The sequence below is a fragment of the Podarcis muralis genome, chromosome 9 (genome assembly GCF_964188315.1).
Source record: "Podarcis muralis chromosome 9, rPodMur119.hap1.1, whole genome shotgun sequence".
Taxonomy (NCBI): Eukaryota; Metazoa; Chordata; class Lepidosauria; order Squamata; family Lacertidae; genus Podarcis; species Podarcis muralis.
The window spans coordinates 80,580,634-80,594,588 of NC_135663.1; the positions used below are offsets into that span (position 1 = coordinate 80,580,634).

Genomic DNA, 13,955 nt, shown 5'->3' on the forward strand with positions numbered 1-13,955 from the left:
TGGAAGGTGGCTGAATCTAGCCTAATGTTTAAGTATCTTTACTCCACTACTGAAAGACATAGGAATAATTACTTTAACATAAAGAGAGAGCAGGTAAGACGTTTGGACAGCAAACAGGAAATAGATTTTTTTACAGGGGAATATCGCCTATACTTCATCTCCAACCATTAGCGGTTGCAAGAATAGTCCTGCTGTCCCCAGAATGCACACAAGAATAAATACCCACAGGAAAATGCGATCAATGACCATGGCGACGTATTTCCAGTCATCTTGAGTCTGGAAAATAAAAATATTTTTTTTATCAATTCAGGTACAACTTTTATAAACCTATTGTGGTAGTATGAAAGTTCAATACAGTATTTGTGATTTGATATAACAAAATCCACCATGTGAATTTGCTCCACGGCTGGACTGGCATTGCAGTGTTTCCTCACCAGGACCATCAGCCTGAAAAGGTTCAGAAAAGAGCAGCCAAAAGCATCGAGAGGCTGGAGCAGCCGCCTTATGGGAAAAGGCAGCGTGGGGGACCGGGAGGAAAAGCTGAGCAGGAGGCAACATGATAGAAGTGTTTCAAGTATGTGTGACATGGAGGAAGGGGCAGGAAATGTCTCTCCCTCACAGCACTCGAACCTGACATCTAACAAAGCTGAATGTTGGAAGATTCAGGACAGAGAAGAAGTTCAACTATGAACTTCTGCTCCCACAAGAGGCAGTGAAGGCTTTAAAGGAAGATTGGACAAATTCATGGGGGAGAGGGCTATGGATGGCTGTTAGCTGGGATGGCTGTGCTCTGCCTCTTCTGGATCCCAGTTGCTGGAACCCACAGGAGGGGAGAGGGCTCTTGGGCCTGGGTGCTGCTTGCAGGATTCCAGCAGCGTCTGGTCAGCCACTGTGAGAACAGGATAGTGGACTAGATGGGCTTGATCCAGCAAGCTCTTCCTATGTTCTTACTGTACGTAATACACAGTAAGTAGTATTACTACTACAATGAGTAAGTAGTAAGTAGTGTATCATCCAAGTCAGTACATCTTGTGACAGTGAACTCCATGTGTGCGGTGGACTGAGTTGCAAGTGATAAGGGAGCCCAGAATCTGAAATGGTGAGGACATTTCAGAATCTGAAATGGGCTAGGTGAACAAATAGTTTGACCTGGTACAAGATAGCTTCCTGTGGTTCCTCACCCCTGCAGCCTGATGTTTTGCTCCCTGGGCACACAGGTTTATTGCCCTGCTCTGCACCATGACTTGGGAACCTTTCACCTGACAGATGCTAATGGACTATGACTCCCATCATCCCTGACCACTGGTCCTGCTAGCTAGGGATGATGGCGGTTGTAGTCCAACAACATCTGAGGACCCAAGGTTGAGAAAGGCTGATATGGAGGGTCAAAGGTTCCCTAGCCCCGATTTAAAGTGTGGTGCATGTAGCTTGAATAATTAATAAAGTTTGCCCATACCTCCTTGGCTTCATTTTGCATTCTCATATTTTCTGCAATGTATTTAATGCTCTCGATCGCATCTCTCATTTCTGGCGATACTACCAAAGACGAAAGCAGAGCGTCTACAGATTCAGAACTGGAGCTCTGGGTCAGGTTGCTGTTCACCTTGACATATTTTATATGTTGGTGTTGGTAGCAAACACAGGTTGTTTCTTGGCACGGGAGGCTGTCTTTGTAGCACCTGGTCTCTGTGCCGCCAAAGCAGTCCAAGGGAGAGAGCTCCGTGTTGTAAGACGGCTTTGAGTCCTGGCCACCGTCATCTGATTCACTGGTGGGCCTGGTCATGAACATGATCCTGGGGAGAAAGTTCAGGAAGATGGTTTTCACCCACTCAGGCATGGTGTGCGTCCTTGGTGTCCTGTAGTGTACATTGAGCACAAACACCGTAATGACTATGGAGAGAGTGACAAATATCATGGTGAAGAGGAGGTACTCCCCAATCAGTGGAATCACTAGAGAGGTTGAAGGAATGGTCTCTGTTATCACCAGTAGGAAAACAGTCAAGGACAAAAGGACCGAGATGCACAGCGTCACTTTCTCACCACAGTCGGAAGGCAGATAAAACACCAACACGGTTAAGAAGGAGATCAAGAGGCATGGGATGATCATATTGATGGTGTAAAACAAGGGCAGCCGCCTGATATAAAGGGAATAGGTGATATCTGTGTACACGGCTTCACAGCAGTTGTACTTGATGTCATGTTTGTAGCCTGGTGCCTTAATGATGGCCCACTCTCCGCTCTCCCAATAGTCCTTGAGGTTCATAGTGGAGCCAACGAGAACCAAGTCAATCTCGGCTTTGTCGTAGGACCAGGAGCCAAACTTCATGGTGCAGTTCTGGTAGTCAAATGGAAAGTATGTCACGTCTATTTTACACGAGCTCTTAAAAATAGCTGGTGGCATCCAAGTCACATTCCCGGTATAATTCAACAATGCTTTGGTTTTGTCGTCCACCTGGAAGTCTCCAACAGCACTAGGGAGTGGGGGAAACAACAGACCCAAAAGTTGTGTTCTCCACATTGTCACATCACTTTGTGAATTCCTTTTTTTAAAATGCATTCAAGAAAATTCAGCAGCATTTTAGTGTGAATTTCTCCTAATTTGCAAAGCAAATTTCCCCTAATATAATGCACTGTTGGGTGTTATATTCGCTAATGCATTTTAACACACACTTCACCCCAGCATGCGCATTTTTGCACCTCTCATTTGGCTGGAGAACTATATTGCAAAATTTGGATAATTTTTAATGCTGAAGGTTGGCTGTGTTTCAGCTCTCACCTTGTTTCAGAAATTATTAAACTGCATTGCATTTATCCCCCACCCTCTGGAACTGTGTTCCTCCCGTTGCATGCAGTGTCTTCAGACTCTTGTTGGAACTGAAGCAGGGGGCCAAAGGTCGCCTCCCTGCAGGCAGCATCCTTGATCCTGCAGCAATTTACCTTTTAAAAACACAATACAGTGAATCGCTTGAACATAATTAGCATCATATCTATCAGATGTTTGGGAAACGCTGCCCTGGAGGGATGGCTGTTCTGCACGGGGTACGCACAGCCTCTTTCTTGATGCCTCCTCATGCATATTGATGGGATTCAATTAGTGCCCCAATGTAGCAATTACAGTCATACCTCGGGTTACAGATGTTTCAGGTTGCGGACCGCTGAAACCCGGAAGTACCGGAATGGGTTACTTCCAGGTTTCGGTGGTTGCGCATGCGCAGAAGCGCTAAATCGCGCTTTGCGCAGAATTGCAACCTGCGTGTACGCAGACGCGCCACTGCGGGTTGTAAACGTGCATCCCACATGGATCACGTTCGCAACCTGAGCGTCGACTGTATTGTTCTTTACTGTTATTGGAAGCTACCAGATTAGAAATGTAATGCTACCTCTGCCATACTCTGTTCCAAGTTCATTACACATTTCATTTCTTCAGTTCAGTAGAAGACACCATGTTAGAGAAACAGTGGAAGGGAAAGGGGGGCATTGAGATTCATCTACAGGAATCCTAGAGTTGGGAGGGATCCCAATAGTCATGCAGTCAAGCCCCCTGCAATGCTGGAGTTACAACTAAAGCAACCATGACAGACGACCATCCAGCCTCTCTCTGTCTGGACTGCTTAGGTTGTGCCAGTCCATAACACAGACACACTACTGAGACAAGAAAGTCTGATGTGGGTTGGATTTGTCCAATATAAGAAGAAAAGGCTAGCAAGGGAGTGGATTCAGATGATCACTTTGCCGCTTCTGATTTTGACTTTTGCAAGCAGCTTGTAGTGAAGCCCTTCTAGTGGCCCTTGTGTGATTGTGACTTAGTTGAGTCAGATATCCTGCGCTATGGTCCCTGGAAAGTCTGATGATCCCTGAGATTTGTGAAATGGCAAGAAATGGCAAAAGGGGTGGTGGTGCACAAAATTACTTCATGAAGGAGAAAAGGTGATACCAAGGCTTGGTCTGGAAACCTTGCCTGATGAGGAATGGTTGAGAGAGTTGGGAACGTTTAGCCTGGAGAAGATGAGAATGAGAGGGATATGATAGCCATCTTCAAATATCTAAAAGGCTGTTGCATAGAAGAGGGAGCAAGCTTGTTTTCTGCTGCTCTGGAGGTTCGGACCCAAACCAATTGATTCAACTGACAAGAGACTCCAACTAAATGTTAGGAAGAACTTTGGGAGGTTGAGGGCTGTTCCACAGCGGAGCAAATTCCCCTGGGAGGTGGTGGACTCTCCTTCCTTGGAGGTGTATAAGCAGAGGTCACATGGCCATCTGTCCTGGATGCTTTAGCTGGGATTATTGCATTGCAGGGGGTTGGACTAAATGACTCTTGGGGTCCCTTCTAACTCTGTTTAAGGATGCATTTACTCTTTTGAGAAATAGCATGAGCAGGTTATATGGGGATTCCTTCCTTTCCAAATGGGCATTTAACAGGGAGAGTGCTGTGCCTTGGGATAAGAACCTGTGTTTTGCTTGTGGATGCTCTTGGGTCTCTGGTTATGTGGGTCTTGGGTAACGAGCCACTCCTAGTCAGAGTACTGGGCTGGGCAAGAGACCAATGATGTTACTCTGTCTAAACCAGTGCCAGATGTTCAGTGTAAACCAGAGACTGGGAATCTGTGGTTCTCTAGATCAGGCATTGGCAAACTCTGGCCCTTCAGATGTTTTGGAACTACAACTCCCATGATCCTAGCTAACAGGACCAGTGGTCCTGGATGATGGGAATTGTAGTCTCAAAAATATCTGGAGGGCCGGAGTTTGCCTAGGGCTGCTCTAGATGATGATGGACTACAACTTCATCCACCCAGTAGCCATGCTGGTGGGACACAGCTGCCATACCATGGATTTTACTACACCTTTGGAAAGGAAAAGATGCTAAAACATAAAGTAATCTTTTAAGAATAGACCAGACTGTATAATCTTACTTGTTATATAGCACAATATCTGGCTTCCAGATCTTCTGTGATGGCACTCGAATAAACTGAACACCTCCATACTTCTCTGGATTCCATTTCAGCTTGTAATCGTTCCACATCTAATCAATGAAGAAGAAGGGAAATCAAGCGGTATTTTAGAATTTTCCCATAACTTCCTATTATAGCTTATTCATTCATTCATTTTATTCATTCATTCATTTAGTGTGTTTATGTGTCTCAATACAACTTACAGAATAAAACCAGAAGAAAAAAAAAAGAAATGTGAAAATCAAATGTAAAAACACTAAAATTAGACCCAAAGTGCTCATCCGTCCGTCCGTCTGTCTGTCTATCTGTCTGTCTGTCTGTCTGTCTGTGATGCTGGGAACCACAGTTTATCCCTTGCAGAGCTATGATTCCCAACACCCTTATCAAACTACAGTTCTCAGGATGCTTTGGGGGAAGCCATGTTCTTTAAATGTGGTGTGGATGTGAGCTTTCTCTTCCTTCTGCACAAACACACCCAACATTCCATCCCTGATAAGCTGTGGGAATGTCTTTTTGTACATCTGCAAACCTCACAACACGACCCCCCCCCTCATTCCCCTCTTAATTCCCCCTTCTGCAAGGGTGATGCTGTTTTGGCTGCCTAAGAAAAGCATTCGCAGGGTAGACATCAGAAATGCAAGGAATGATGGGTCACCGTGAACGATCAAAAGCCCCACATTTTCCAGTGTCTGGCTAAATCTGCCTCATAATGTAGGGTTGCCATATGTCTGGAATTTCCTGGACATTGCCAGGATTTGGCTGTCAGAAACGGAAATTGCTTAAATGTCTGGGAAAATCTGGATGCAACCCATGTCAGAAGTGTAGATTTTGGCGAATTTCCTTAAAAGTAGATCTTGGGAGGGGGGGGGGAAAGCTCAATGTCTTGTGTCTGGATTTTCACTTTTTGAAATATGGCACCCCTAGATGATGTTATAAAACGGGGGGGGGTCCTGTAGTTTAGGATTTGCTCTCCATTTTCTGTTTTCTCAAAGGGGAGGGCACCCAATGAGATCTCTGAATTCCTCACACCATTTCTGTGGGATTTCTTCATTCCCCAGGATGCTGTTATGATTTATCTAATGCCAACAAGACAGACAACCACTAGGTGGCAGCAGAGCATAAAAGGTGTTTCCTGTTTCTGACTCTGGCTGTAGCCTTCGGGGGTTTCCTTCTTCAATGGGTTCCTTGAACACACAGGTGCGTCATCATCATGTATGTCTGCATGTAACTGCACTTCCTATCCCTTCCCCTTCCCCAGCTATCCCCCCAATATAGGACACTCAGCTACAATTTTCAGCACCCTTAACACTACAGTTCCCAGGTTTCTTTGGGGGAAGCTATGTGCTTTCAATGGTATGTGTGCAATCTACATATATAACTGAAAATACTTCCAATGCCTTTTGGTTGTTGTTTTTTTTTACAAAAATCCTAAAGCGTTCCTTCTGTGGTAGGGGCGGGTTTTTTTTGGGGGGGGGGGGAGGTGTTACTTACATGTCTCAGCCATAAATTAGTCTCCATAATCTGGTTCACTTCGTCCTGGGAAAAGAAAAGTCATAGCTGGGTTTGAAACCCCTCATCCAAGTTACATTCCCGGTGTAATTCAACAATGCTTTGGTTTTGTCGTCCACCTGGAAGTCTCTGGGGATGGAGAGGGGCTCAGCCGTTTTTCTTGAGCTGGCTGGAGGGTTGCTCTGCAACCCAGGTCAGTTATTACTATAACCATTATTAATAATAATCCACTCTTCACTCCAAGGCAGGTTGAAACATTAAAACACAACATTAAAAACATTAAAAAAACAACTTACAGCCATAAAAGTAAGGTGGATCCTAAAAACACAGACCTCAAGTGTCAAAAGCAAGGGAAGGCACCAGGCGACCCTCTGTGGGGCATACACAGCTTAGGGGCCACCACGGAGAAGACCCTCCACTCCCCAAAATAACCCTGAGGGGGAAGGAACTACCAGGAGGGCCCCCTCTGCTGATCCCAGTACCTGAGGGTTTAAAGGGAAGGAAGAGGCTTTCAGGCATTTGGGGCCTGAGTTGTTTAGGGCTTTGAGCACCAGAGTGAGTACCTTGAAAAGGGCTCGAAAATGAACTGGCATCCAGTGCAGTTGTTTCAAAATAGGTTATATCATATGATCTGAGTAGAACCCCAGCCAAGTCTTCCCCCTCCTGCCCCTGTTCACAGCTTCTGTACTACCCCCCCCCCACAAAAAAAAAAGAACGCTGGGCCAGTGGAAAGTGGCTGGGCTCTCCCCTGAACCCGTTTTGCAGTTCACATCCCATCCATTCACCAGAATTTTTGACTTCCAGTGTTGAGTGGCAACCTGACACAAACAGATTATTTCAGCAACTGAACTGGGACAAAAAATACAGTCTCTGGTCCAGCTTTTGCCAACCCAGCGCCCTCTGGGTTTAATTGGTTACTGCCTCTTCCCATTTCACCCCACAACGTCCCTGTGAAGTAGGCGAGACTGAGATACGGTGACTGGCCCAAGTCACCCGGTGAGCCAAGATGGGGATCTGAACCCGGGTCTTCCAGGTTCCAGGACTCTAACCACTATACCACACTGGCTCCCAGTCTGCCCGTCAGCTGTAAAAGTCTGAAAACAACTGGAAGGCATCAAGGCTTCTCTCGCAGTCTACTCACCACCTTTACGAGTTGTGATAGGGACACCTCGAACGAAATCATGACCGGGTCAGACACATTCTCCACAGGCCTGATGATGTTGTTGTAATTGGCAAATAGCTCATTGTAGAGTCGGTGTTCAGCTTCGAAACAATGGCAACCTAAAAGAGGGCAGGGTTGGATTACATACAAACCTCACGACATTTGGCCTGGATTTCTGAAACATTCTTTGGCTTGGTCAGAGTAGGGCTGCCATACGTCTGGAATTGCTAGGACAGAGCTGGGATTCACCCATCGAAAATGGCATCTGGGCGGAATTTTCAAAAGTCGGTTAAAAATGTCCAGGGAAACCCAGGTATATGGCAGCCCATATTGGAAGTGTTGATTTTGGGGCAAATTTCCTAAAAAAAATAGCTTCAAAACTTTTCATTTTTTGAAATATGGCAACCCTAGCAGAGTCCTTCCCATAATCTTAAGAATATAAGAACCTGTGAAGAGCCATGGGACCCTCTCCAGTCCAGCACCCTGTCCTCATAGTGGCCAACCAGATTCCAAGCAGAATTCAGGTGCAAGAGCCCTCACTCTCCTGCAGCTTCCAGAAACGCATTTGGTGGCAGGACAGAGCATCCTTGCTGGGGAAAATGCTGGGGATTGGAGCTGGAACATTCTGCATGCAAAGGGCTTCCTTTACCCCTGTCCCTGCCTCTGTCCGAGAAGGGGACAGAACAAAGGGACAGAACACCACCATTATTAATTGAATTTGCTAGTCTCTGTATCTTGCCTGGGGCAACTTGCAACCACACAGGCAACCTCCATAGATATAAAAACCAAGGGGGAAAAGAAATACATTGAAAACTTCCGACCCACTTCTCAAAGGTCCCAGATAGTGAAAGCCCAAAGGCTTGGTTGAGGAGGAAATGGTCTATGGTGGAACGGTCTGCCTCTGAAGGTGCTGAGCTCTCTTGCATTGAAGGTTTTTAAACAGAGGTTGGGTGTCTGTCTGCCAGGGATTCTCTAGCTCGAATTTCTGCATTGCAGGGGGTTGGACTAGATGACCCTTGGCGTCACCTTCCAACTCCACAATTCTATGATTTTTGGTGAAAAATTAAATAACAAGCCATGACCCTTCTGCAACTGCCCTTATTAGTGTGCCTCCTCCTCCACCAACAAACTCCATGGACACAGAAGACAGGCAGCTAACCAGAGAAAGTAGCCTGGGATTTATTATTTAGATGGAGAGATACCCAATTTAATTTACTTGGTGCCCATGCAGTTACAGAAGAATGGCATTGGATGTGGTGTGTTTAAGCAGTATAATGTGCATATCTAGCCAGCAGTGGGGATGCAATGAGTTTGGAAACATTAAAGCTGAGTTTCCCCTTTCCTTTCCTTTCCTTTCCTTTCCTTTCCTTTCCTTTCCTTTCCTTGCTAAATTAAATCATGGAAATGTTGTTGATTTACTTGTTCCGAATATTGTCAACAGCTACTGACCTCACAAAAGCAACTTTGCTGAATTGCATTCTGTAAGCTAAAATGTGCCTTTTAGTGGGGATGTAATGAGAATCATTGGACACAGCCCGTGTTTGTCCAAGAGTTGATGTTTCTTGGGGGGGGGGGATTTTTATTTTATAAAGTGATTAAAGCATGCTAGAGTATGCCATGTCGAATTAACATTTGACACAATTCACAGAAATCCATTATAATTAACCACAACTAACTGCATTAATTCATACAGCATGAACAAAGTACAGCTGCGTATTCCTGCAGGGTCCCTTCCAACTACCATTCTAAGATTATAAAAATACAGTGGTTGCTTGTCAGTACTGAAGATGCTCTACTACCAAAATTAATTCTAGATACATATTCTCAGCCACTAACTATTTAAAAACTCAGAACTACTGCTACTATTTTAATTTTTTTTCTAAAATCTCTGCAGTTAAAACCATGCACCTGTGCATATGGGCACTGGCTTATTTATTTTAGTAGAGGAGACTCCTTCCTACAAAAAAAAAGTGTGAGTGAGCTAAGATCATGTTAGTATCCTGGGGTTTACAGTCATAAATGAAAGCAATTCATGGAGGAAGCTAAAGAAATATCTGCAGCATCACCCCCTCAAAAGAAATATATATATACTTGCCCCTCACCCCGGAGTTCAAACGCTCTATACTGAATATTTTCTATTAAGGCTAAAACAAAAGATTGATCAAAATGCTTGTGGCATGTGTAAATCATGTTCTGATGGTAGAACTGATCAACACTGTTTTGTGGCCGGGGGCCGTGCGTGAGCATGCACAGATTGCTTCTGAGCACGGGGGTGTGGCTGGTCTTCCTCTGCAACAGCCCCTTTGCCCCATGAACTGCTGTTCCAAAGTGCATGGGGGGGGGTCATGGATTTTGCATTATCTTCACACCACTGTTAAAATTTCTGCGATGTGTTCTAACCATTTCGTATTGCTCGCTATGATTTGTTAAAAATATTTTGAAACGTTTCTAGCCAATGATAGAAATGATAGAAACGGCAACAGAACCTCTTAAAGCAAATTCCCCACATTTGAAACATGAGCAGAAATGCAGAGGAACATAATCTGCTGTGCAAAGACGGCAGATCAAAGCAGACTTACAGTGGTACAACAATGTTTGCTACCATCTTGGATTAGAGAAAAAGAGGGGCACGCTTCGTTTTGCTCTCTCTTCAAACCGACACAATTTAGGGGCTGCTCAAAATGCAATGCAGACTCTGGACTCCCATTTGCAAAGGTGGCTGTGCTCCTCTGAGCACGTGCAATTTGGTTGCGATTCTATGTTCAGTCAACCAAGTAACAAAGCACAATTTATTTATAGTTGGGCAGACCTGTGGATTTAACAGGCCATCCTAGGAATGGGTGGGTTGCCTATAACCTACTTTGAAAGCCATCTATTTTTGCACATCTAATGTTTTGCTTCAAAATCTTGCCTTTGTGAAAACCTGCCACATAACCCCTCAATCAACAGCTACTCAACAGCAGAACAGAAATTTGAAAGCTCATACTACATTTGTTTGGAGAGAAGTTTCACTCCTTGTATATATTCCAGGAGACAGGAAAACAGACATGTTCCCAACTGGTCAATAAAAACAGCATGATTTTTTATCCTCAGGTACCTTTTACATATTGCAGACATGTAACATTCAGTGCTCCAAACGTCCAGGCTGTATACAAGGTTTAAAATATTTCATTGGTTTGCTTGGTTTACAAAAAGAAGGAAATTACTAATTCTGAGTTAATTTATATATAACTTTAAGTCCTTCAGAGATAACCTCTTAAGTGAGACAACCTGGAACATTAGCATTTTAGATTTTTTATTAAAAAAAAACCCAGCCCTTATTTTCATGTATGATTTCCTTGGCATAAATATGAAGTTTTCATCCGGCTTCTTTTGTTCTCTCGCCTCCTGCCTCTCCTAGTTGGCTTGTTCTCCTCTTGAGTTTTCCCTCTTTCCAGCACCCACCACTCTGCTAAAGATGACCCCACCCTCCCTGCTACCAAAACAAGCTTAAAGGCTGAGTTTGTCAGAGGTTAGGTCCCTTATCTCACATATATTCTGCAGGGTGAGGATGTCACCATTTCTGGCCTTACCACATTGTCAAACTGAAACACACACAACACATTCCCCTGGGAAATTACAAGAAATGTATGGCCTTCCCAATCAACCGTTTTGCTTTTTCAAAGGAGAGATTAAAAAAAGAATAATCCAGCTGCACAACCCTCCAGAATGAGAAAGAATCTTACATTACGGATTCCCAAACCCAACTTCAGGTTCTATTGAAATCCAATAAGTGTAGTCTACCCTTTGCAATTACCCCACCCGCAGTCCTCTCCCCTAGCCGTCCACAGTCACTCACCTTTAAGGAAAGGGAAAAGAGCCACCAGCAGGAGAAGCTCCAGCATCCTCTCCACTCGGCAACAGAGCCTGCCGGAGACAGAAGCAGCTGGGCAGCTTTGCACAGACTCCTTGCAAAAGAAGACAGCCTGGATTCTGACAGATGCAGCCAGGAGCCGTGGGTTGCCAGCAGGGCCCTGAACCTGCCGTTCCGTGCTTGGAAGCTCGCTCTATAACCACAGCCCTGCCCCTTTCCTGGCTGCCCACACCAAGATAGGGAATTGTCAAGTCAAATAGGTGCAGCTACAGCAAGCATGAAAGCCTCCTCATCCGCTGATGTGCTCATGCATAAGCAAAGCTGATAACCTGATAACCATAGTTCAGAGCTTTTGCACTTGGCCATGCAGGGAAGATCGGAACCTTACTCCAAATTTCATGCCAAGCTATTTCAGACAAGTCCAAGTTAATGAAAATGGGATAATTGAATTTGTGCATGGAACGGATATTGACAAGTCTTGAGTTTGCATATCATTAAAAGCAGCACTTTGAAGCTGAGCTGGTAGTCAGGCACCATTAATGAATTAGCTAGCACAGTTCTTAGATGTTTATGGATTTTTCTTAATGACCGCGACAGAAACGGGGGAGGTGTATGAGAGAGAGGAATCTAGGCTCTGTGCTTGTACGCTATGGCTTTAATGTACATTCAAAGCACTTTTTTCCTGCAAAGAATTCTGGGCACTGTAGTTTGTTAAGGATGGCTGCGAATTTGAATTATGTAAGGGGTAAACTACAGTGCCCAGAATTCTCTGAGGGGAAGAAAGTGCTTTGAATGTTCTTTAAAATTATGGTCCGTACACTCCTCAGGAGTCACAGTTATTCCTAGATGTGCTGCAGGACCCATTTTGTTACTATGTAACTGTTGTTGTTTAGTCGTGTACAACTCCTTGTGACCCCCTGGACCAGAGCACGCCAGGCACTCCTGTCTTCTACTGCCTCCCGCAGCTTGGTCAGACTCATGTTTGTCGCTTCGAGAACACTATCCAACCATCTCGTCCTCTGTCATCCCCTTCTCCTTGTGCCCTCCATCTTTCCCAACATCAGGGTCTTTTCCAGGGAGTCTTCTCTTCTCATGAGGTGGCCAAAGTCTTGGAGCCTCAGCTTCAGGATCTGTCCCTTCCAGTGAGCACTCAGGGCTGATTTCCTTAAGAATGGATAGGTTTGATCTTCTTGCAGTCCATGGGACTCTCAAGAGTCTCCTCCAGCACCATAATTCAAAAGCATCAATTCTTTGGCGATCAGCCTTCTTTATGGTCTAGGTCTCACTTCCATACATCACTACTGGAAAAACCATGGCTTTGCCAAGAAACTCCATGGACTATGTAACTAATTTATTTAAATTGTTTCTATAATGCTTAATATTTTAGAAAATACCGTAATAACCTCAAATCAGTTTACAGATAAATTTAAAGCATCAAATAAAAAAATCACAAAATATCAAAATGAAACATTACAGAGGAAGGTCAAATACAAAGTGCATTTAAATAAACATGATGAATAGGAAAACAAATATTCTCTTAAACATACAAATACATTATAGAAAAAATCAGGTGCAAAAATACAATAAAACCCTACAAAACAGCATAATTTACAACTGACCCAAAAAAACTAAAAGAGAAGCTGCACTGATACCCATCTCCCCTCATACCCTCTCCCAAGTACATCTTCAGGATATAAGTCTCATTTTCCAGGGGTGTAGCCAGGATTTATGGGGGAGGGGAGGACACCCTCCTTTCGCCATCCTCCGTCTGGCTCTGTCTAGCAGATTTGGAATGAAATGCATAGCTGTCAACTTACAGATTTGAAAATAAGGGACCAGCAGCCTTGAAAATAAGGGACCTGCAGCCTCACCTGTTCCAGGCACTCCAGTCTTCCTGTCCTCCTGCAGTCTGGTCAAAGTCATGCTGGTAGCTTTGAGAACACTGTCCAACCAACTTTGTAACCAAAGGTTTAACTGAATAGAATCTGAATCACATGCACCACAAGGCCTATGCAGCCTCAACTTAAGATGGCTCCCCGGCCTGGCTTTGCACTGCAAAGTTTGCAGCAGCACGTGCAACAAAATGGCGTCCAAAATTCGAAAACCTCCTCAGCTTGCATTAACTAGCCACACACAAGGCATGCAAGCTCCACCCCCCCAGTCGTTCTTAGACTTCTTATTGGGTGAGCAACACAGCCAAGCAACACAGTTGGAGCTTCCCTCCTCCCTGGCCGGCAGGGAGGGAGGGAGAGGAGCTGCTTCCTTTGAAATTTAAGGGACATCATTTAAGTGACATTTAAGGGACATCCATCAATAAGGGACAGCAGCGGGACATGGCGCTGGAATAAGGGACTGTCCCTTCAAATAAGGGACACTTGACAGCTATGGAAATGTCTCAACAACAGTTGTTTTAAATTACTTTCTTTTGACCCCAAGAGCTCAGAAAAATCTGTCAAAATCTTTCTGCAGTTTCTATTTTTAG

At 44.6% G+C, this 13,955-nt stretch overlaps 1 protein-coding gene across 1 annotated transcript; it reads right to left on the reverse strand.

Annotated features, from left to right (window-relative positions):
• On the reverse strand, window positions 1-11,707 carry CHRNA3 (cholinergic receptor nicotinic alpha 3 subunit). The gene is made up of 6 exons (XM_028743870.2): window positions 11,459-11,707; window positions 7,600-7,739; window positions 6,441-6,485; window positions 4,911-5,020; window positions 1,457-2,471; window positions 1-276 (listed from the first exon to the last, which is right to left on the reverse strand). The coding sequence occupies exons 1-6, from the start codon at window positions 11,502-11,504 to the stop codon at window positions 148-150; spliced, it is 1,485 nt and encodes a 494-aa protein (XP_028599703.2). The 5' UTR covers window positions 11,505-11,707; the 3' UTR covers window positions 1-147.
• Between the last annotated feature and the right edge of the window lie 2,248 nt (window positions 11,708-13,955).

Bases quoted from the DNA above. Each gene is read 5' to 3' on its own strand.
- CHRNA3 (XM_028743870.2), bottom strand. From the start codon at position 11,504: ATGCTGGAGCTTCTCCTGCTGGTGGCTCTTTTCCCTTTCCTTAAAG. The intron at 6,486-7,599 runs GTGAGTAGACTG...TTCTTTTCCCAG, and splicing joins TATCACAACTCGTAAAGGTG to GACGAAGTGAACCAGATTAT. The intron at 2,472-4,910 runs GTAAGATTATAC...CCCACTCCCTAG, and splicing joins GATATTGTGCTATATAACAA to TGCTGTTGGAGACTTCCAGG.